Consider the following 22727-nt stretch of genomic DNA (forward strand, 5'->3'; position numbering starts at 1 on the left):
AAAAACGCAATCATGGTCCTTGGTTACTGTGCAGCGAAGAAGAAGAAGAAGAGTTCAGGAGCATCAGATGACCGTGATTCTGGTCGGAATTCAGTTTCAAGTAGAGTAAAGATGCCAGAGCAATCACAAGGTGTAACGGCTAGCATTGAAGACAGCAATAATGGTGATAATATTTCCTCATTAATACGCAATAAGGTGGATGGAAATAGGAAGGAGGATACGGGTTTAAAAAGCCAAAATTTATGAGGAAATAACGGTGGAATTAAACAATACTAATGAGACCGAATCTGATTTGGAAGCAAATAATGAGGAGGTTTGTTTGGCTAAGGAGTTTGGAGCGGCTACACTTTTGGGGTCGGGCAAGAAAGCAACAAAAAACCCTAGCTCATGTGACAATTTAGGTGATTCCTTACAACTTAAAAAGTCACGTGACTTTCTAGAAGCTAGGGCTCTCCATTTAGAAACAAATCGTGTAGCTCCTACCTAGACACGCAGAGAAAGAAAAACAAAGAGCAACACGGCAGGGACCTATCAACCTCCTGGAAAAAAGAGAGCTACAAGAATAGAGGAAGACCTACCTGAATTGTTAGCAAAAAGATTTCAAGCTGACCCCAGGAACGAAAACACACCTTCAGTAGTGGCAGGAGCTGTTGTTCAACTCCGCCCAACAGTAATGAGCTATTTAGCTTGGAACTGTCACGGGCTTGGGAACCTACGCACAGGGAGGGAGCTCGTTGAAATCATACGGGCAAAAGATCCCGTTGTGGTGTTTTTAGCTAAGACACTTACAGATGATGCAAGGCTAAAGTTTGTTCAGAGTAGTATTGATTTTGATTATAGATGGGTTGTACCAAGAGTGGGAAGGAGTAGAGGTTTAGTTCTTTATTGGAAAGCTTCGATTAATTTAACAGTGGAAGGTTCTGATAGATACTATATTGATGCGGTGATTGATAAAAATACAGAGAATGAATGGAGAGTCACAGGTTTTTATAGTGAACCCGATACAGCAAGAAGACATAAAGCATGGAGTAAGCTAAGGAATTTAAATTCACAACAAGAGAAATCTTGGCTTTGTTGTGGGGACTTTAACGAAATTATCAGACAAGATAAGAAACTTAGGGGTGCACGAAGACCACATTATCAGATGCAGTAGTTTAGAGAAGTGATTGAGAGTGTGAATTTATGGATTTGGGTTTTGAAGGATCAAAGTTTACTTGGGGTAAGCACTTCGAAAGTGGAGTTTCAATTTGGGAGAGGCTTGATAGATGTTTGGTCACAAATAGCTGGTTCATGAAATTTGCAGGTTCAAGAGTGTACCATTTAACTTGTACGTCATCTGACCATGTAACTATTCTTATCTCACTCTCAGGTTTGATTCCACCTATTCGGAAAAAACTCTTTCGTTTTGAACAAATATGGCTCTCAAATTTAAGCTAGAAGGAAGTAGTATACTCAGCTTGGGGTAGTGGAAGTGGGCTAGGGGCTGACGGAAATATTTTGAGAAAAGTGGAAAGATGTGGGAAGGAATTGGGTCGGTGGGAGAAAGATGTTTTTGGTAATGTGAGGGTGGAGTTGAATCGGTTAAAGCAGGTTTTAGCTAAGGACAAAAGGACAGCCATGATTAGTGGGAACAATTTTCAGGTTAGAGAGATTGAAAGAGATATTGAGGTTTTACAAGATAGGGAAGCAATAATGTAGGCTTAACTTTCTAGAGTTCTTTGGGCAAATGAAGTGGATAAAAATACTAAGTATTTCCATTGTTATGCCTCAAAGAGATTCCGAAAAAACTCTATGGACAGAATTATAGATGAGGATGGGGTATGGAGAACTAGTCAAGAAGAAGTAGGTGAGGTCATGGTTAAATACTACAAGTCACTCTTTACTTCAACAGAGGGTAGTGTTCCAGCTAGCATGTTAGAGTGTGTGCCTACAATGATAAATGAGGAGATGAATGCAGTCCTATGTAAGGACTTTAAGGCATGTGAAGTTTTTAGTGCTCTCCAACAAATGGCCCCCCTCAAAGCACCTGGACCTGATGGTATGCCACCGCTCTTTTATCAACATTTTTGGAGAATGGTAAATCATGATGTCACATCATCCATATTGTCTTGGTTGAACTCAAGTACCATACCAGCTCCTTTAAACCATACTTTTATTACACTTGTTCCAAAATTAAATTCTCCTGAATATGCACACCAATTACGTCCCATCAGCCTTTGTAATGTCCTTTACAAAATCTACTCCAAAGTCCTTGCAAATCGCCAAAAAAAAAAATACTTCCATCCATTATCACAAACACCAATCGGCTTTCACTAAGGATAGATTAATTTCGGATAACATTTTGGTGGCTTTTGAGACCTTACATAGTATAAAGAAGTATAAGGAGGGCTCTTATGGGTATATGTAACTAAAACTGGATATGAGTAAAGCATATGACCGAGTGGAGTGGTATTATTTAGTAGGGATATTGAGGAAGATGGGTTTTAGGGAGAGATGGATAAATCTAGTGATGGGTTGTGTGAAAACAGTTTTGTATTCAGTTTTGGTGAGTGGTGAACCATGTGGATTGATTTTTCCTACAAGGGGGATTAGGCAAGGAGACCTACTTTCACCTTTCCTATTTCTTCTTTGTACAGAAGGGCTGAATGGTTTGATAAAAAAGGCCGAATTACAAGATGATATCCATGGCTACTCCCTTTGCGGGAGACCCCCAAAACTAACGCATCTGCTCTTTATAGATGATAGTCTTATTTTTTGCAGGGCTACAATAGAGGAGTGTGACAAGGTGATAGACATACAAAACAAGTATGAGGAAGCCTTGGGACAAAAAGTAAACAGAAGTAAAACCTCTTTGTTCTTTAGCAACTCTGTATCGGAAGAAGTGAAGGATGAGATCAAGGTGACCTTGAGAGTTTTAGGAATCATGCAATATGAAAAATACCTTGGGCTGCCCTCCTTAGTTGGTAAAGGAAAAAAAGAAGAGTTTTAATTACATAAAGGAGAAGGTATGGAGGAAACTTCAAGGGTGGGAGGCAAAATTACTCTCCCAAGCCAGAAGGGAAGTGCTCTTAAAGACAGTTATTCAAGCCATCCCTACTTACACTATGGGATGCTTTAAATTGCCGGTAAGTTTGTGCAATGAGATTGAGGCCCTTATAAAGAAGTTTTGATGGGGACAAAGAGGTGACCATCGAAAAATTCATTAGGTTAAATGGGAGGACATGACAAAATCTAAAACCATTGGTGGAATGGTTTTTCGAGATCTTGCCATGTTCAATGACTCTCTTCTAGCTAAGCAAGCATGACGACTCTTGCATAATAAGATCTCACTTTTCTACAAGGTATTTAAACCCCGTTTCTTCCCAAATTCTTCACTTATGGAGGCTGCTGAATCAAGGTTAGGATCTTATGCTTGGAAAAGCATTCTTAGAGGGAGAGACATCATTCAAAGGGGGGAAATTTGGAGGGTTGGAAGTGGAGAAAAAATTAATATATGGCAGCAACACTGGTTGCCAAGAAAACACCCCCTACGACAACCAATTTGTCCAATAGAAGGTTTTGAAAATCATACGGTGGATTCACTTATAGATCCATTCACAAGAAAATGGAATGAAGAGCTTATTAATGGTCTATTTGTTGAAGAGGATGCTGAGTTGATCAAGACAATCCCTCTTAGCCGCACAGTAACAAAGGATTCCTTATATTGGCCTTACTCCACTTCAAGTCACTATACATGTAAGTCTGGATATAGGTTCCTTAAGCAAGAGTCTGAGCCGCAATTAAACCCACAAGCCCCCCCAATCTGTGACAAACAGGTCTGGAAGGAGATTTGGCAGATGCAAGTTCCACCAAAAATAAAAAATTTCCTTTGGCGAGCTTGTCATAATGCTCTACCAGCTAAATAGGCGCTGATGAGGAGGAAGATTGTAACTTATCCGATCTGTGTGAGATGTAATTCTTCTGTGGAGGAACCTGAGCATGCATTATGGTTATGCCCGGAGTTGGATGTGGTGTGGACTGATCGTGGAGCATGGGATTTCAGGTTTGAGGTTGAGTTTATGGATGTAAAGGAGCTATTGTCTTGGCTGATTGCAGAAGGGAAGTCACTAGTACTGTTTGCATACACAACTTGGATGGTGTGGAATCAGAGGAATAAAGCCCGACTGAACTTACAAGCTGTTTTGCTTCATCAAGTGGCAAAACAGACGAAGGAAATGTTGGCACAGTACCGAGCGAATCTGCAGATTCCAGACGTCCAAGTAATAAACAGTGGCAGTGGAGGAACAAGGTGGAGTTGTCCACAAGCTGGGTTGGTGAAAATAAATTTTGATGGTGCTATATTTGGTGAATCAAGCATGTCTAGTATTGGAGTGGTTATACGAGATAGTAATAGAGTTGTTTTGGCTTCTGGCTCAGAAAAAAAAATCCTTCAAGCATACAAGGCTGAAGAGATTGAGGTGTTGGCAGCACTCAAGGCTTTGTCTTTTGCGTTTGAGTTGGGTTTTCGAAGTGCTATCCTTGAAGGTGATTCTCTTGGACTGATTCAAGCTTTAAAGTCAGAGGAGAGTAGCTTATCACCAACGGGTTTATAGATAGAAGATGTGAAAATGTTTGCTAACAATTATATAAGTTTGTTCTCACATTAAGAGAAACGGCAATAGGGTTGCTCATAGTCTGGCAAGAAATGCGTTATGCATACCAGATTTTTCAGTATGGATGGAAGATGTCCCATCGCATATTGTTTCGATTTTACAATTAGATGTAGTTGAAGTACATTAATAAAATCCATCAGTTTCTTTCTCAAAAAACTTTATCAAACATTGGAGAATTTGAACAAAGTAAAAATAAAATAAAGCTTACACTTTTGGGATCAATTGCAAATCAAGTTGAGGACAACTTTTTACTGAAAATCTAGGCCTTTTTATTATAGTCGTTACATGTTTAATTGTCAAGACTTTTAAAGGCAAACTCATTTATCTTCTCTATTTGTGTTTATAAGAACTTAGGCACAAACAAAATTGTTCTATATGTTAAACGCAGGAGAGTATAACTTATTGTTGACAAGTGTAACAAAAGTTTATATTAATTTGGAAATTCCTGAGGCTGCTAGGTTCAAATATCAGTAAGTTCTTTATTTTGAATTCAAAAACCATTTTGAATATATTTACAATATCTACAAGTTTATATCAAATTTATTTATGCAATATAACAAGCAAGTGGAAAATAACCAACCAATTGTAGAAATGCCAAGACAATTAAATTAACAAATGAAAATTCAAGAAGATATGAACATAAAAAAATAATAAATAAAAAAATGAAATAGAAAAAATGGAATGGAAGTCTGATAATGAGGTAAGGAAAAAAATTGAAAAAGAACATTGTATCCTTAACATTGCTTTCCATGGCATTTTGTTGATAACGTTCAATTCAAGACATGTAGGAATAGCAATTGCCATATAATACTTTATCAAGTGCATGATAATATAAAAATAAAAACAATCACTATAGACCAAATGAGTGTTACAATTCATTATATCTACTGCTTTCACAAACTTTTGCTATAACATTGTGAATTGATTGATAGTCATTAATTAAATTTCAATTTATAGGAAACTGTCTTCACCTATCATGAAAGATAATAAACGTTGAGGTAGATAATTCTGGTTGGTACTTTATCTCTTGCGAAGTGTATTGTAAAAAGGTAAAATGAAGAGATGAATGCTTATGGTGCAATCATTTCAACAAAAAGGCATGCTTCTCAATCTCAAGTTACACATAATAAAAAAAGTTTACTTTCATATTAAAATTAAAATTATAATAAATAATAATGTGGTATTCACATTATATATGTCACTTAGTTTTTCAAGTACATAATTCCACGAAGGTTGAAGATAGCTCAGGAACGTTTATATTCATTTTATTTTATTCTGAAACAAAAAAATTGACCAACATATTAGCAAAATACCTTTTAAACAAATGTTTAAAGGTATAAAAAAAATGTAATACAAATTTAGTTTTTAGTATCTTTTTTTTTTTTAGCATACAATTTGAAAAATATTATTTTTGTTAGGTGTTTGAAAAGCTCGACCTATCTATGCATGTAGAAAGTTTTAATGGAAAAACATTTATTTTCCAATTGCAACTAAATGAATATAATCTCAAAGTTGGATGGGAATTCTACACCGTCAAGAAATTTTTTGAGTCTATTATAAAAACTGACAAAGCAATTAGAAAATGACAGAAGTATGTATTTTTTAAATATTACAAAATCGCAAATTTGGTATTTTACCCCTACATGTCGTAATACATTTCTTAATGTGTTCTATTGACAGACTTATATTAGTGATACTTCAAATGAATGTGAGAGCAGCTTATCGAATGAATAGGATGGTGATTCTACAAATTTTCAAAAAATTGAAATTGAAAGCAATGTACAATTCACACCAACATTTGCACTCAAGGAGAACAAAGAGAGACTACGAAGCAACAAAATAAAAAGATACAAAATATACTTTAAAATTATCTTTCAATTTATTAGAAATTGACATTTTAATATTTTAAAATTTATTGGATAATTGAGAATATTGGGGACTAGAATCGTAATTTTTATTTAAATTTTTGTTTGATTGATATTTTCTATTTAGTAGTTTAATACTTAACATCAAGGATATAAAATTTTGAGATTGAAATCATAATGTGCAATCAAAGGGGAAGAAACAAAAAATTGTTCAAAATTTCTTACCTTATATTGCAAAACATTCAAAGAAGATGTTATTGAGATTCCGAATGAAGGACGCAAAGAAGGGATGGAGAGTTGTGCACTTAGTATGATTGGGAAGTTTCTTACTTGTCGGCCTTTCAATAGAAAGGCAGCCATAATTACGCTGAAGGCATGGGGTTTGGAGGAAGGAGTCCAGATAATTGAGGTGGGAACAAATCTATTTCAACTCAGATTCCAATCTGATGCGAACCTCAACCGACACGCTTTGAGACCCAACAATCAATATTGGAATATTTAACCCAGGAAAGCTAAAAATCAGATTTATGATAGAAACCCTGACCCAACGTTTATAATTGAAACGCGAACCAAAGGTATAAGTTGACCTTGACCCAATGATTATAAAGAATCACGAACCAAAGGTATAAAGTTTAAACGCCACAAGGAGAATCCTTGATAAGTTCACAGTTCTTGAAGAACCAAAAGAGAGCAAAGCCTCACCTTTTCTGAATTTTATTCAATAATATTCTATAAAACGTTTACAGACTTCAGGGCCTATTTAAGGGCTCCATAAAACTTGACAGACAAGAAAATATATTCTAAAATAACTCCTAATTGATACCTTACCATACCAAGAATCAAGTTTGACCTAAAAAGCATTAAATGTACCTAAAAACAAGGAAAATACATAAAAAAACGTACTAAATAATAAAACCCTAAATAAAAGTTGATTTGGTTTGAAATTAGCAAATCCAAAATAGGAAAAAATCTGCCTTAACTGATACAGAGCTGGAAAGTCAATCAGCCATTAATTCATGCCATAAATCACTCCCAATTAAGTCAGATCAGCCCTAAATAGCTTGAATTAAATTTATTACGCTTTCATCTTCCTTTGGGCCAAGCTTGGAATTTCCTATATTAGAATCAACCCAAATCTCTTGAATCAGCCCATTAAGTGCTTCTTTAATCTTCTTGGATCTTGCTCTTGTAATAGGCCCAACTGGAACATGCAATGGATCCTTGAATGCTTGTTGATTCTCATCACAATCTGAATTTGAGATGAATCGTGTGTTTAAGGGTGGGTCGTGGTCTTTTGATAACCAGGTTTTGATGTTGATTCAATGGAAGGCAGGGATGACGGCAGACAATGTTAAGTTTGAGTCGGTTTCCTTTTGGGTGCAAATCTGGGGCACTCCGTTTGAGATGGTGTCACCTAAAATTGCAGAGACAGTGGGAAGTAGATTGGGTTCGGTGGTTGAAGTTGAGAAAAAACAAAAACTTGAGGGAAAGAGCTACTTTATGAGGGTTAAAGTTGTTATCCCAATAGCAAAGCCGATCCGAAGAGGGGCTTTTTTGGCTAGTTCAAATGGCACGAGTCACTGGGTTACTTTTAAATATGAGCGACTTCCCTTGTTTTGCCATTACTGTGGTTTACTGGGACATGATTTAAAGCATTGTGCTTCACATTTTGCTCGAGGGGGAGGTAGTTTGTCAATACGAGGACTGGTTGAAGGCTACGGGTGGCCAAAATAGATCACCGACTCGCAGAAATTACGATAGGGAAAAGGTAGCAGGGTAGGTTAAACGAAGGGAGGACCAGACTGGCCAGGTCAGTCACAGAACAGAGACGGTGGACGGCGGAGTAACTGATCAGAACCCTAGGGAGCAGGATAAGATATGTAAGGGAGAAAACTACGAAAGTCAGGGAACAGATTTGGAAGGGACACACGTGGCAACCGAAATTAATGGGATTGAGGAGATTGATAAGGAAGGTGTGGGATTTGGTGTATCCGATACTACAATCACGACGCCAAATTCAAATGCAGGGGATAGTGTTGAAGTGGAAGACTCCATGCACATGGTGTTCGTGGACCTAGGAGTTGGGCCTTAAAGCCCAAAACAAAAGGAAACTTGGACTAGGCTTAGACGTATGGAAATTGGGCCTGTGGAATTTATTAAAGAGGGGGCTAAGTCTGTCTTGGGGAAAAGAGTTACAAGCAGAGAGGAGAGCTACATGGCGGGAGATGAGCAACATGCAGTGGTGAAACGGGTAAAAAGCAATAGTGATTCTAACTTAGAGGAAACGACGGGGGTGCCCATGCACCCTTGCCAAGCACAATGAAGCTTCTAAGTTGGAACTGCCAAGGGCTTGGGAACTCTTGGATAGTTCAAAGCATTCACAAGTTAGTGAGGGATCAAGCTACCATAGTTTGCTTCTTAATGGAGACAAGACTGGATAAAAAAGGTTTTGAAAAACATGGTAGAGAGTTGCCTTTTCGGAATAAGTTTATTGTAAAGAAGCCTTATTCTGGGGGAGGCTTAGCATTGATATGGAAATTTGAGGTTCAACTAGATGTTATTAATTTTACTGAGAATCACATATTGGCGAAAGTGGTCGAGGAAGATGGTTTTACTTGGTTTCTCACAGGTTTCTATAGGTGGCTGGAAGCAAGTGAAAAAAAGAAATCGTGGGCGCTATTATCACATATTTCTTCATTTGTGGATGGGCCATGGTATTGTGTAGGAGATTTCAATGCAATTCTTCACCAGTCAGAAAAGCAAAGCAGACATCCACCTCAGTACAAACAGATGGAAGATTTTCAAGTAGCATTGGAGTTTTGTAATTTATTTGATTTGGGCTTTCAAGGGTATAAATTCATGTAGAACAATAAAAGACCTAGTGTAGCAAATACTAGAGAATGATTGGATCAAGCCGTTGCAAACCGTGAATGGAAGGAAAAATTTTCTGCTAGCACTTTAAGCCACGGGTTCAGCCATGCTTCTAATCATGTCCCGATTTTTCTTCAAACCAAAACTGACCGTGATTTCAAGGGAGGAGGACCACGTTGTTTCAGATTTGAAGAATCTTGACTGATGTGGGCTGAGTGTGAAGAAGTGGTCATGGATTCTTGGGTCAATTCGGGTGGTGATGCAGCTAGTTTATGTGCAACAGTCAACAAGATTAAGAGCTGTGGAGCGGAATTGCTGGCCTGGGGTTCGTCCAAAACAACTCCCAATACAGATGAGATAAAACAAGTAACTAAGAAGATTGAAAGAATGAATGAAGAAGAGTTAACGAAGGAGAGCAGAAAGAAAGTCCTGGCAGCAAGCAAGAAATTAGATGATCTTTTCCTTAAGCAAGAAATATTTTGGGCGCAAAGGTCTTTGGGTATCTTGGTTAAAGCATGGTGATAGAAATACAAAGTTTTTCCACTTAAAAGCTTCCCAAAGGCGTAAACAGAATTTTATTCATGGCATTAAAAATCAACATGGTATTTGGGTAAAGGACATTAGAGATGTGGCGGAGGTGGCTGTTAATTGTTTTGAGACTATATTTCATTCAAGCACATGTGAAAGGATGGAGGAATGTCTTAACACTGTTCCTCAATGGATGACCACAAATATGAGGGAAGAGTTGTCCAGGCTGTATAATGTGGGGGAAGTAAAAGCAGCATTAGTTCAAATGGGACCTACTAAAGCTCCGAGACCCGATGGTATGAATGCTCTTTTTTATCAAAATTTTTGGCATATTGTTGGTAATGATGTTAGTTTTGCTATGTTGGAATTTCTGAATTTTGGCATTATGATACCTGAGATAAATTATAATCATCTTGTTCTTATTCCAAAAATTTAGTCTCCGGAGAAGATGACAGATTTCAGACCCATTAGTTTGTGCAATGTTTTTTACAAAATAATTTCTAAAGTGCTAGCTAATAGGTTGAAGATAATATTACCTCAGATGATCTCTCCCACCTAGAGTGCTTTTGTACCAAGCCGCCTTATCACAGATAATGTACTGATAGCCTATGAAACCTTACATGCAATGCACGGGAGGAAAAGGGGGAAAAAAGGAGCTTTAGGTTTGAAACTAGATGTCAGTAAGGCATATGACCGAGTAGAATGGGCCTTTTTGAGGGGAATGATGGTTAGATAGGGATTTCCTGAGGATTGGATTAATAGGGTGATAAGTTGTGTCACCACACCTTCCTTCTCGATTCGTATTAATGGTAAAGCATATGGAAATATTATTCCACCGAGAGGGCTCCATCAAGGGAACCCTCTATCACCTTACCTGTTTCTTTTATGTATAGAAGGGTTTACTTCTTTGCTCTCCAAAGCTGAATATGAAGGGAATCTTCATGGTGTTCAGATTTGCAGAAGGGCACCTAGTATTTCTAACTTGCTTTTTGCAGATGATTCTTTGATTTTCTGCTAGGCAAATCAGGAAGAAGTGCAGGTGATTTCTGATACATTGCAATTGTATGCTAAAGCCTCTGGTCAATGCATTAATTTTGAGAAGTCGTTAGTATATTTTAGTGGTAATACATCTAAGAGACAGAAGCAATGGATTAAACAAGCCTTGGGAGTCAAGAAAGTGGATAGGTTTGATTCTTATTTGGGTTTACCAACTTTGGTTGGTAGGGCCAAGTACCAAACATTTGTATATATTAAGGAGCGGGTTTGGAAAAAACTTCAGGGATGGAAGGGTAGAATGCTTTCTTGAGCAGGAAAAGAAGTTCTGATCAAAGCAGTGGCCCAATCAATTCCAACGTAAACTATGGGCGTGTTCTTGTTGCCAGCAAAACTTTACAATGAATTAGATGCTCTTTGTGCAAGATTTTGGTAGGGGCAGACTGGTGATGAATGGAAAATTTATTGGAAGAGTTGGAGTTTCTTGACGAAACCTAAGAAGGATTGTGGTATGGGATTCCGAGATCTCAGGAGCTTTAACTTAGCTATGTTGGCCAAGCAAGGTTGGCGGATGTTACAAGACCAAAATTCACTCTTATCTAGGTGTTTCAAGGCCAAGTACTTTCTGAGATGTAGCTTTATGGAGGCGGTAGATTGTCCTAACAGCTCCTATGTTTGGAAGAGTGTGCTAGCTGCTCAACAAATATTGAAAAAGGGGTGCTACTAGAGGGTGGGAATGGGTTTCTCAATCCGAGTGATGGAAGATAAGTGGATACCGAATCATCCCACTAATAAAATTCAGTTTCCTACTGAATATGATGAATGGGAATGGAGCGTCTCAAATTTAATTGATTGGAGAGTGCATCAATGGGTTAGGGAGAGAATTTACATGATATTTAATCAGTTTAATGTGGAGGCAATCCTTAGAATTCCTTTGAGCTGAAGGCAGGTGCAAGATAAGATGGTGTGGATGTACTGTCGCAATGGAAAGTATGCAGTTAGATCGGGGTACCATGTTGCTCACATGCTACCTGAAGATGCTAATGGAAGAGAAGAGAGCTCGGAACAAAGGATAGATCATCGGGTTTGGACTCAGATTTGGAAGCTCTGGGTGCCTTGAGAAATTAAAATCTTCGGATGGCGGGCTTGCCTTAATATTCTACCATCAAAAGTGTACTTGGTTCAAAGAAAAATTCTAACAGAGGATAGGTGTGGATTGTGTCAACGATGTCCAGAATTTGTGCTCCATGCAATATGGGAATGCAGCGTTGCTCAAGATGTGTGGGCTGGGTCTACTGCTCAAATACAGAAGTGTGGCAGAGAGGGGGATGATTTCTGCAACTATTTCAGTTCATGATGACCAAATCTCCGGTGGAGGAACTTGAGGCATTTTTAGTTCAAGGGTGGCTTATTTGGCATCGTAGGAATTCTCTGATACATGGAGGAATAATGCAACATCCAGGGTAACTATATCAGAGAGCCACAACCTTTTTGAAGGAGTATAGAGATGCTCAAAGCTCACTTGTAGTAGGATCGGTCTCACCTGAAATTATGCAAAACTGGAAGCCTCCACCGGGTCAACTGTACAAGCTGAATTTCGATGCGGATACGTTTGCAAACGGTTCGAGGGTAGGAGCAGTGATTCGTAATGCAACTGGGGATGTAATGGCAGCTTTATTGGCAAAGGGGGCAGCAGTGGTTGAGAGGAGGCGGAAGCTTTGGCATGCCGGAAAGCAATAGGTTTGCTATTGACACGGGGTTCTCAGAATTAATTGTTGAAGGGGATAATGCGATGGTAATGAGTGTTGTTTCCTCCACGTCTCCAAATTGGTCTCATCTGGGTGTGATTTATGATGATATTAGCTACCCTATCGCTATGTGGCTTTTAATTGTATTAGGCGTAGTGCCAATTCTGTGGCCCATTCTTTAGCACGTTATGCCAATGTTTTAGATGATGAGGTTGTGTGGTTGGAAAATTTGCCACCACTAGCTCGTGATGCTTTGTATTTTGATTCCTCTTTTTTAAATGAATGAAGTTTGATTGGGCTTTCAGGAAAAAAAAAAAAAAAAAAACAGGTCAGTGCCTAGTAAACGTGTAGGATTGATTACTTGTCAATGGAAACTTCTCATCATTTCTAAGTAGGAAGTTTGGGTTTTATCAAGTAACAAGTATAAAGATAACTTTAGGGTTACCTCATTGTTTATTATTGTAGATTTACAATAATAAAGAAATACTTGGCAGAAAAAAAACACTTTCCAAGATCTTGGTCAATCAATGACAAATATAATTTCTTTTTTTTATTTGAGGCATATTCTTTTACATGGCTTCAAATAAGTAAAAAAAAAAAAGTTATTTTTTATTTATAGAGAAATATGTAGAATTTAAGGAGGTTTTCTTTTGCAACAAGAAAGAATACAAGATAGTTGTTGCCAAATCAAACAAAAAGTTCCGTATAAGTCTGATTTAAGGAGGTTTTCTTTTGCAACAAGAAAGAATACAGAATAAAATTTTCCAAATCAAACGAAAAGCCCCTACTGTTTGATAATTTTTTAAAAAAATTTCTCTGTCAATTATTATATTTAAATTAAATCACCATTAGTTATTAATTATCTATAAATAGAATCCATAAATATTATACTTTTTTAATTAAAATATTCTTTTTTTTTTTTTTTGCTAAAATACAAAAAAAAAATCTTATGTCGATATAGATCATATTATATGCTTAGTACATTCTCAAAAAAAAAAAAAAAAAAAAAAAAAAAAAAGAAGAAGAAGAAGAAGAAGAAGAAGAAGAAGAAGAAGATATGTCTTCATTCTAGTACAAAATAAAGATGTTCGATAAATTATGGCTACAAAGTGCATGCATACACCAATAATCTTGATTGTAGGGGCTTTATCGGTCCTTAATTTTTAAGGTTATAGGGATAATACTTTTCTTTAAGAAAATGATGCCAACAATTAAAGATTAAATTAATCTTTTATCAAATTTTGAGATAAACGAAAAGTAGACAAATTGTTACTAAAAATTTTAGCGATGAGTTATTTATTTATAGACTCATATGTCATGATATTTATTTATTTATAGACTCATATATCTCATGACATCTAGAAGACAATATTTTAGAATCTTAATCCTTCCATTCATATTAAACAGTACAAATTCAAACCAGTCTAACCACGGAAAAGCAATTTTATGTGTTATATTTGACTGGGAAAGGAGTAACTTTATCAATAAATTTTTTTGAGAGAATTATCAATAAAACTTAAATATAATATTTTCACAACAAATTTTAAGTAAATTTTTTATAAATAATATATAAAAAAAATTTAGATTACAAATTGTTCGTGGTAGATAAAAAAATGATGTCACAAAATTTTAAAAAAAATTATAAAATATTTCAGGAGTATCAATGCATACTTTTCCTCTCACGTGATTGAGTCCTGAGACCTATTATAATTTTATTAATAGGACAGAAAAACACACATTTATAATATTTAAAAGAGAATTTATTTTACCGTTATTTTAGTGAAAATATTATAGCGGCAGAGAATAATTTTGTCTTAGATTAGTTGCACACGTAGAGTCATATACCAGCGTGGCAGATCTAGAAGACAGAGAGTCACAGGTGCTACGTGATAGAATAGGTGCAAAAGACGCGAGGTTCAGGGAAGGTGATGAGGTGGAGAAGTTAGACTCTTTTTTTTTGGAAAAGTGGAGGAGAAGTTAGACTTTAAGACCGTGTATCATGTTCCATCTCTTCACTCAAAAAAAAAAAAAAAAAAGGACCGTGTATCATCTAGAAGCACGTTGTTGGCCAAAATTTGCTGAGTTGTACCATTTTAAAAACCATTTTGGTGAATAGTATATGAATAAAATTAATTAGTTAAGTAAATCGTTGATACTGACTGAAACTCGAGTACTTTCAACTCAAATTCGAGTTTAACAAACTTAAATTCTAAAAATAGTATACTTAACTAATTAATTTTGTCTGTGTGCTACTTTCATAATGCTATTCAGCAAATTTTGGCATGTGTGTTATATTGTATCTTCTAGAAATCACCCATGGCCACTTTTCTAGTGCCTAAAAATTGACCTCTGTAGAAGTCAATAAATGAGGTTTATTACATACTTGACTTCTAAAACTGGTAGAAGTCAATAAATGAGATTTATTACATTCTTGACTTCTAAAACTGGTTTCCAAAAAAAAAAGACAGAGAGAGAGAGAGAGAGAGAGACTTGTAAAACTGAAAACTAAAAAGTATGGTTGTTTTGCTTTAATTTTTTCTTCAATTTTCCGGTCTAACCTGTACGTCACAAGACTTTTCTTTCTATCGAATTCTCAATTTCTCTTTCTAAATTGACTAAAATAGTAAATTGAGGATTTTGTTAGTAATGTTCTAAAAACACAGTTTTGATTAAGTATAAAATTTAGTTATAAAATTGGTTGTAGCTTTAAGGCATAACCTTACTAAATAGAATAAATATTACTACATATTTTAAAAATCTAACTATTAAATTGTATGTCTTTGTTTCTTTAAAAAAAAAAAAAAATTGTTAAGATATTATTTACTATAAGACAAAGTTTAGCTACAAAATTGGTTGTATCCTAAGGCTGCAATCTTACTTAAAATAAACATTACTACATATTTTGAAAATCTAAACGTTGAATTACAGAATCTATATGCTCTTAATATACATGTCAAATTTTATGTCAATTGGATATTATTTACTATATGATTTATAAGTTTATATTTTATGAATAATTTTAAACTACAAAATTTGCAATTTAAACAACTTATTGATGACATAACTATTGATCTTTAATTTTCTAGAAATTTTGCAAGTATGGAGAATATAAGAAGAAGATGTAATCCAATGGTAGATTTGTTAAAATTCACCTCTAATAAAAAGAAATTGAATAAGATTATAGCCTTAGGCTACAACTAATTTTATAGCTAAATTTTGTCATTTACTTTATGGTCTTTAAGTTTATATTTTATTCATAATTTAAAACTACAAAAATTTGTAATTTAAACAACTTATTGATGACATAACTATTAATCTTTAATTTTCTAAAAATTTTGCAAGCATGGAAGATATAAGAAAAAGATATAATCCAATGATGGATTTGTCACAATTCACCTCCAATAAAAAGATATTGAATAAGGTTGTAGTCTAAAGTTACAACCTATTTTGTAGCTAAGCTTTGTTCTTTAATTAATTTTTCGTTATATATATATATATATATTGGTATTAGAATAATGACGTTTAAAATTATGAGGACACAAAAACTTACAAAAACTATGTGACAATATTTTGAGGTCATTTAAAAACCAAATGTCTTCAATTATATGATAGAAGATAGATACAAGCACAATCATAATTAATATCTATTACTAATTATCATACTTATACATTTAATAGTTCATATAAAACACACAATAATAATCAACACCTGATAATAATAATAATAATAATAATAATAATAATAATAATAATAATAATAAGGACACAATTTGTACCTAAGCCCAAAAAAAGAAGGGAATAGACCCAAAGAGCCCAATACATTGAATTTGTAGAGAGTGTGTTTGAAATTTAAGTTCTAATGAGTTTTTACATCAGTTGCAATGGGCCAAGGTGACCAAAAAAAATAAAGATGAAACAGTTTTATATAAAAAAAATCATCGTTGGTTCTCCTATATATCTCACTCAGAGACAGATTACAAATATTGTTCTTTAGTCTACATTATTTTTCTCTCTTTTTTCTCCGATCCAACATTCTAGGGGTTTTCTCTGCCTTTTATACAATCCTCCATCCTTTCTATATCCTCCATGTATGGATCACATTGTTAGTATGGATACTTTTCCCATCAGCACCTCCCTGAAGCTTTTAGGAGTAGCTGTAAGGCTGTACACTGCTACTCAGACATCACCTCCTCATTAATGCGGCCAGAGAGTTAGCTGTAGAGCATTCAATTCGGTGGTAGTAGCTTTCTCTTAGATATTTCATAGTCTTCCCTATTCTGTGCTCTTACGATATATATCCTCACCTACAAGATCTCCTAGAACGTTGTTACTGGGTGGCAGGCCGTACCTTCCGACCTCAACTTTGCTCAGCCGAGGAAGTATTCCTCCTCAGATCACCTTCTAGGACGATCATGATTAGACTTTATTTCTTAACTTACCAACACGGATTCTTAGGAAGATATTTGTACATTCTCGGACTACTTAATGTCCTCGTATTGGGCTTCTGGCCCAATATATACTCCTGGACCTATCACTCCAACAACAACAACAACAACAACAACAACAACAACAACAACAACAACAATAATAATAATAATAATAATAACTTGAACAAAATTTGGCTACAAATATAGTTGTAACCTAAGGATACAACTTTCATTAAAAAATTAATATAGTTACATAATTTGAAAATCTAACCGTTGGATTGCATGTTGTTTATATCTTTAATACACCTGTCAAATTTCATGCCGATCAGATGTTATTTACCAGTTGATTGATAAACTATTTTTTCATTGCATGATTTTAGATTACAAAAACTTAAAATTTAAATAATTAATTAATAACATAGTTATTCATCTTTAATCTTCTGGAAATTTTGCAAATATGGAGATTATAAAAAGAAAATTAAATCCAACGTTGGATTCGTCAAAATTTCCATCCAATAAAAAGAAATTAAGTAAAACTGTAGCTTTAAGCTACAACTAAGTTTTTTTGCCAAACTTTGTCCTAAATGAATACCATAATTATCAAAATTTTATACAAACACAATCAAAATAAATTTCTATTAATAACTGTGGGGGAGTAGGATAAATACGAGAGGCCTAAAAACCTAAAGCCAAAAAAAAGGAAAAGGAAGAGAGAAATCTTGGGCTAGGTCCAAGGTAAGCATAGAAAAAAAGAAGCAACAATAGAACACTACTAAGAAAAAAAGGAAAGAAAAGTGGGTTCCAGTTAGCTCAACTGGTAAAGTCTCTGATGGTTGTATAAGAGATTTAGGGTTCAATCCTCGCCTACACCAAAACCTGATTAGTGTCTTGGTCTGATAATAAAAAGCTATCATCATGAGCAGATGTCATAAGTTGAAACTCTCTCTCAAAAAAAAAAAAAAAAAAAAAAAAAGAAAGAAAGAAAGAAGATTTGAATAATTGGCCTTGCACGGCTTGAGGAAGAATCCCTTCTTCCTTGGCACATAATCGAGGAGGGCCCTTTTCTTGGCACATGACCAAGGAGATAGGGCAGCCTTGGAAGAGACAAAGATTACTAAAAATTGAACAAGTATAGCTGAGGAATAAGGAAAGATAATGCCTAAATTCAGCAACATTTACATTCGAATTAAGTGGTTATACTAGTAGACCTAGTAGAACAATGTTTTTCACTCATAAAAACACTCACTCCCCAAAAGGAGGAAGGAGACCACTGATGGGACACGTTTCCTCCTCTCTACACCACAGCCTACAAGAGAGAGAAGGGGATCACCAATATAAATAAAGCCCTCCTCAGCTCCCCCCCCCCCCCCTCCAAAAGGGGGGACGCATAAAATAATAAAAAAAGGAGTGATAAGAGTGAACTTCAATTGTACTTTTTTATGAGAGTAAGGGTGAGTTTGGTTGGGCTTTTTGAAAAAGTGCATAATGAAAAAGTTGAGTTTTGAAAAAGTGCATAATGAAAAAGTGATTTTTCAAAAAGCTAAGTGTTTGGTAAAAGCTGTTAAAAAGTGCTTTTTGAAAAAGCTGAATATTTGGCTAAAATTATAAAAGTTGCAATTTGAGGAATAAATTACCAAAAAGGACAATGTATATATAAGAGAGTTTATTTCATACTTAAATCAACTACTTCATATACTTAGTAAATAATAATAATAATAAAAATAAATTTATATTATTGGTATTATTTTAATAATGTTTGGGCAATTATTCTTTTTTAGTGTCATAATTATTTGTTATTACCATTAATGACTTCTTATTAATATTAATTAAATCTAAATAATTGTTATCATCATGAAGCACAAAATGAAAATGTAAAAAGATGATAAAATATACACCAATAATCCAAGTTTAAATTGTGCTATATAAAAATGTAAAAAGATATAAAATACATACCAATAACCCAAATATAAATTGTACTACATGATATTATAAAAAAAAAAATACAACTACTAATTATCACCCCCCCAAATGGAATTTGCAATGGAATCACGAAGAACCACCATCGCAGGATCTATTAAAGATCTTGAGTTCTGCTCATAACTGCTACCTATTATGTTCTCTTCTAGAAATTGAATCTTGATTGGCATTTATGAACTCCCTATCATCCCTATCATTTAGTCTAACAAAATTATGAAGAGCCATAGTAGCAGATACAATAAGTATTTGGATATGGAATGGAAAAGATGGCATGTATCTAATAATTCTCCATTTATTCTTCCACACACCAAAAGTGCGCTCAATCACACATCGAAGAGATGAGTGAGCATGATTAAAATTTTCATGTCTAGTTCTAGGGCTTCCACCTCTCCTTCGAAAGTCTTGAAGATGGTATGATATCCCTTTGTATGGTGCCAAATATCCTTTCATCATTGGGTATCCAGAATCAACTACATAATATTTCCCTAGACAAAAAAATTCAATTATATTAACACACACACAATATGTCATTATAATGAACATTTGATTAACCAATTACAAACCTGGTGGTGGGTGTGGAAAGTTGTTACTTTGTTTACGAATAGTATCAAGAAAAATGTGGGTGTCGTGTGCTGCACCTTCCCATCCAGGCAAAACAAATGTGAATAACATATCAAAGTCACATGCAGCCATCACATTTTGGGTTGGATATCCCTTTCTTCCAAAGTATGGAATGGACTTCTCAGTAGGTACAATCGCTATCACATGTGTGCCATCAATCGCACCGATGCAATCCTAATAAAAACATTAATAGTTTTCAGTTCCACATGCATTGTATTATCTTATAGACAATAACACTTATTTAAATATACAATAGTACACATACTTTGAAATGTGGCCAATAAACTGGATGGTCTTGTATTTTGGTTGGAATTTCACTAAAAGTTGGATCCAAAGGCTTTACATATGCAGCTGCAAAGCGAGCACCCAACAGAGTGATCATCTTCTCAAAATGTCTACTTATGGTTTCACCCGAATGCTGGAATAATTCTTGAACCATTCGGTTACATGTTCCATGACCAAGTATCACTAAACACATTGCCACTAACTCTTCTAACCTTATATTCCTTGAATGTTGAAGTCCAAAGTCATGTTGTAAAACTTGACACAAATTATGAAACACCTCCTTTCTCATTCTAAACATATTGTAACACAAATTCTCATTACCTTCCAAACAGCGTCTCAGCCAATCCCACCCTGTTTGTTCAGAATGATAACAAGGAGTCTTATTAATGTACTTATTGAAATACGTCACAACTGCTTCACAAGTAACTGTCACAAGCTGGTAAAACTCCTCGTCAGAATCGTCATTACTATCATCATCATCATCATCAGAATCACCGTCACTGTCATCATCACTGTCACTACTTTCACCATCATCATCATCATCATTGTCATCGCCATCATTATTATTGTCCGCACCATCATTATTATTGTCAGCATTGTTATAATCACCACCATCATGATCATCACAATAATTTCTGTAATCCCCATCCATTAATAGTTCCATAAAAAAGTCACTCTCATGAGTACCATTATAATCATCCATATTGGTGTAAGCTACACAACAAAGTAACAAATACTCAATCAAGACAATTCACAACATACCAAGACAATTCAAAACATCAAGTACATAACACTGTAATGAAAATTTCAAATGTGTTTACATTACACATATATTAGTCCAAAGCTAATACTAAATATCACATAACTTAGTTTAAAGTTAATACAACATAACAAATACAACATAGTTAATACAACATAGCTAACTTAGTTTAAAGTTAATACAACATAGCAAATACAACATAGTTAATACAACATAGCTAACTTAGTTTAAAGTCAATACAACATAGTTAATACCACATAAGGTTAGTCACTTCTTTTGGTTATAAATCATTGCTTGTAGCCACTCCAGCTGTGACTCTGGGTCCTTGAAAGTTAGAAACATCTCCCTACGTGACTTTTTTAGTAAGATAATGGAAGCTTGAACCACAAACGTACTTTCCATTCCAGGAAGTGCTCTCACAATCGCCATTACATTATCAATTGAACTTGGTGACTCTCGAGAAGTACCTTCAGACCTATTCTGACATACAGTTATTAATTGACTAATACGATTGTCCAACATTGCAGCTCCTCCTATCTTCTTCTTTTTCTTCTGTGAGGGTATTGATTCACTAGCTCGCTTTTGTCCTGAACTACATGATTGACTAGTATGTCCTTGCTGCAAACTATCAATGTCTAAACTCATGTCACATTGGTTATCCTTAAATTCAGAGCTACCATCTGAATCACCAGCACCTTCTTTTGGCATTGTTGGAGGCAATGTACCTGAAGAAGGGGTCCATGTAGCTACCCCAGTTGTTGCAACATCCCTAAACATTATCTCAAGTTGTTCTAGATTCTGTGGACCTTTCTCTCGAAATTTTTTAGCTTTGGGTAATTCCTACAAAATGTAATTGTAATTTCACTCATATAAGAATAATATAAAAAAAATAAAAAAAACTATCTCCAACTAACTACATATTAATAAAATACTCAACTCACCTTCAACTTTAGGTCCCACCAATAATCAGGAGCCGCAATCGTTCCCTTCACTGCATCCCAACCTAAACTTGTGTCAAGATTCCTCAATTGTTCCCACACTCTCCAATCACCTTTTAATACATCCCACCTACTTTTTAATTGGTCCTTATCATAGTTTTGACCGGTCTCATCACAAAATTTGGTCACCAAATTGAACCAACCTTTGGTACTAAAGCCAGCACCTTTTGTTCTATTACCGGCTTGAATTTGTTCCACACAAAGGTTACAAAAAGTAGTTGTCCACGTTGGATTAATATCCTAATCTGCTCTAGCCTTTTTTACCTCGGGGTTGGAAGTGGTCTTTTTACCCATCTATAAAGTTAACCAACCATAAGAAATGCAAAAAATAGAAGATTGTAAAAAATGCAAAAAACGCACAATCAATAACATAAAAAATAAGTTTACACTTAAATGAGTGAAAATAATTAAATATGTATCAATTTGCTCAAGTAACTAGTTCATATTTTTTATTATGCAGTGCATTCTTAGAGAATATATGAAGTATATTATGCAAGCGCTAACCACGTTACCCGCGATGCCGCTACGCTCGCCGATGGGGCATGCCCACGCAGCGAATGATGCAGGCCGCTGCTGCTGATGGGTCATGCCCAGCAGCAGCAGCTGATGCGGGGGTGGGGAGGGATGGTTGCCAAACATTTGCCACCATAGGAATCCCAATACTTTAGATGACAGTCCCTTGCATTAACTGCCAGTCTCTCATGCTTAAACACTTAATTTTTAATCAACTCTTATCAATTCTTACATTTTCCTAATAGAACTAGAAATCTTACTTGAACTAGTAAACAAACTTCTAGAGGCATCGATATGCTCTTTAAAAGCATCATTAGAATCTTCTTTTCTTATCCCCTTGCTTCTTTGGAAAACATATCTAGCCTTAGCTAGTTTGGAATATGAAGATCAAATATGACACTAGAAGCACATCTCCATCTAAGTCGTTCTTCAAAAACCATATAGGCAATATCTATTCATGATATTCTCCTCATTATTTGCTCATTGAAC

General features: G+C 35.2%; 3 protein-coding genes and 1 pseudogene across 3 annotated transcripts; 3 read left to right on the forward strand and 1 right to left on the reverse strand.

The window, feature by feature from the left end:
- The first annotated feature begins 673 nt into the window (after positions 1–673).
- Positions 674–1698, forward strand: LOC142626403 (uncharacterized). The gene is made up of 3 exons (XM_075800228.1): positions 674–1028; positions 1202–1344; positions 1438–1698. The coding sequence occupies exons 1-3, from the start codon at positions 674–676 to the stop codon at positions 1696–1698; spliced, it is 759 nt and encodes a 252-aa protein (XP_075656343.1).
- A 93-nt stretch (positions 1699–1791) lies between these two features.
- LOC142626412 (uncharacterized) lies at positions 1792–4592 on the forward strand. The gene is made up of 3 exons (XM_075800239.1): positions 1792–2038; positions 3589–3815; positions 3906–4592. Exons 1-3 carry the CDS (start codon positions 1792–1794, stop codon positions 4590–4592), a joined length of 1161 nt encoding a protein of 386 aa, XP_075656354.1.
- Positions 4593–8836: 4244 nt separating this feature from the next.
- LOC142626423 (uncharacterized) lies at positions 8837–9382 on the forward strand. Its single transcript, XM_075800248.1, has one exon. It carries the CDS (start codon positions 8837–8839, stop codon positions 9380–9382), a length of 546 nt encoding a protein of 181 aa, XP_075656363.1.
- Positions 9383–20994: 11612 nt separating this feature from the next.
- LOC142642997 (uncharacterized) lies at positions 20995–22019 on the reverse strand (annotated as a pseudogene).
- Positions 22020–22727: the final 708 nt, after the last annotated feature.

The sequence above is a fragment of the Castanea sativa genome, chromosome 1 (genome assembly GCF_040712315.1).
Source record: "Castanea sativa cultivar Marrone di Chiusa Pesio chromosome 1, ASM4071231v1".
Taxonomy (NCBI): domain Eukaryota; kingdom Viridiplantae; phylum Streptophyta; class Magnoliopsida; order Fagales; family Fagaceae; genus Castanea; species Castanea sativa.

Bases quoted from the DNA above. Each gene is read 5' to 3' on its own strand.
- LOC142626403 (XM_075800228.1), top strand. From the start codon at position 674: ATGAGCTATTTAGCTTGGAACTGTCACGGGCTTGGGAACCTACGCACA. The intron at 1,029-1,201 runs GTAAGCTAAGGA...TGGGTTTTGAAG, and splicing joins AAGAAGACATAAAGCATGGA to GATCAAAGTTTACTTGGGGT. The intron at 1,345-1,437 runs GTAACTATTCTT...AATTTAAGCTAG, and splicing joins CTTGTACGTCATCTGACCAT to AAGGAAGTAGTATACTCAGC.
- LOC142626412 (XM_075800239.1), top strand. From the start codon at position 1,792: ATGGACAGAATTATAGATGAGGATGGGGTATGGAGAACTAGTCAAGAA. The intron at 2,039-3,588 runs GTATGCCACCGC...ATTCACTTATAG, and splicing joins CAAAGCACCTGGACCTGATG to ATCCATTCACAAGAAAATGG. The intron at 3,816-3,905 runs GTCTGGAAGGAG...CCAGCTAAATAG, and splicing joins CCCCAATCTGTGACAAACAG to GCGCTGATGAGGAGGAAGAT.
- LOC142626423 (XM_075800248.1), top strand. From the start codon at position 8,837: ATGAAGCTTCTAAGTTGGAACTGCCAAGGGCTTGGGAACTCTTGGATA.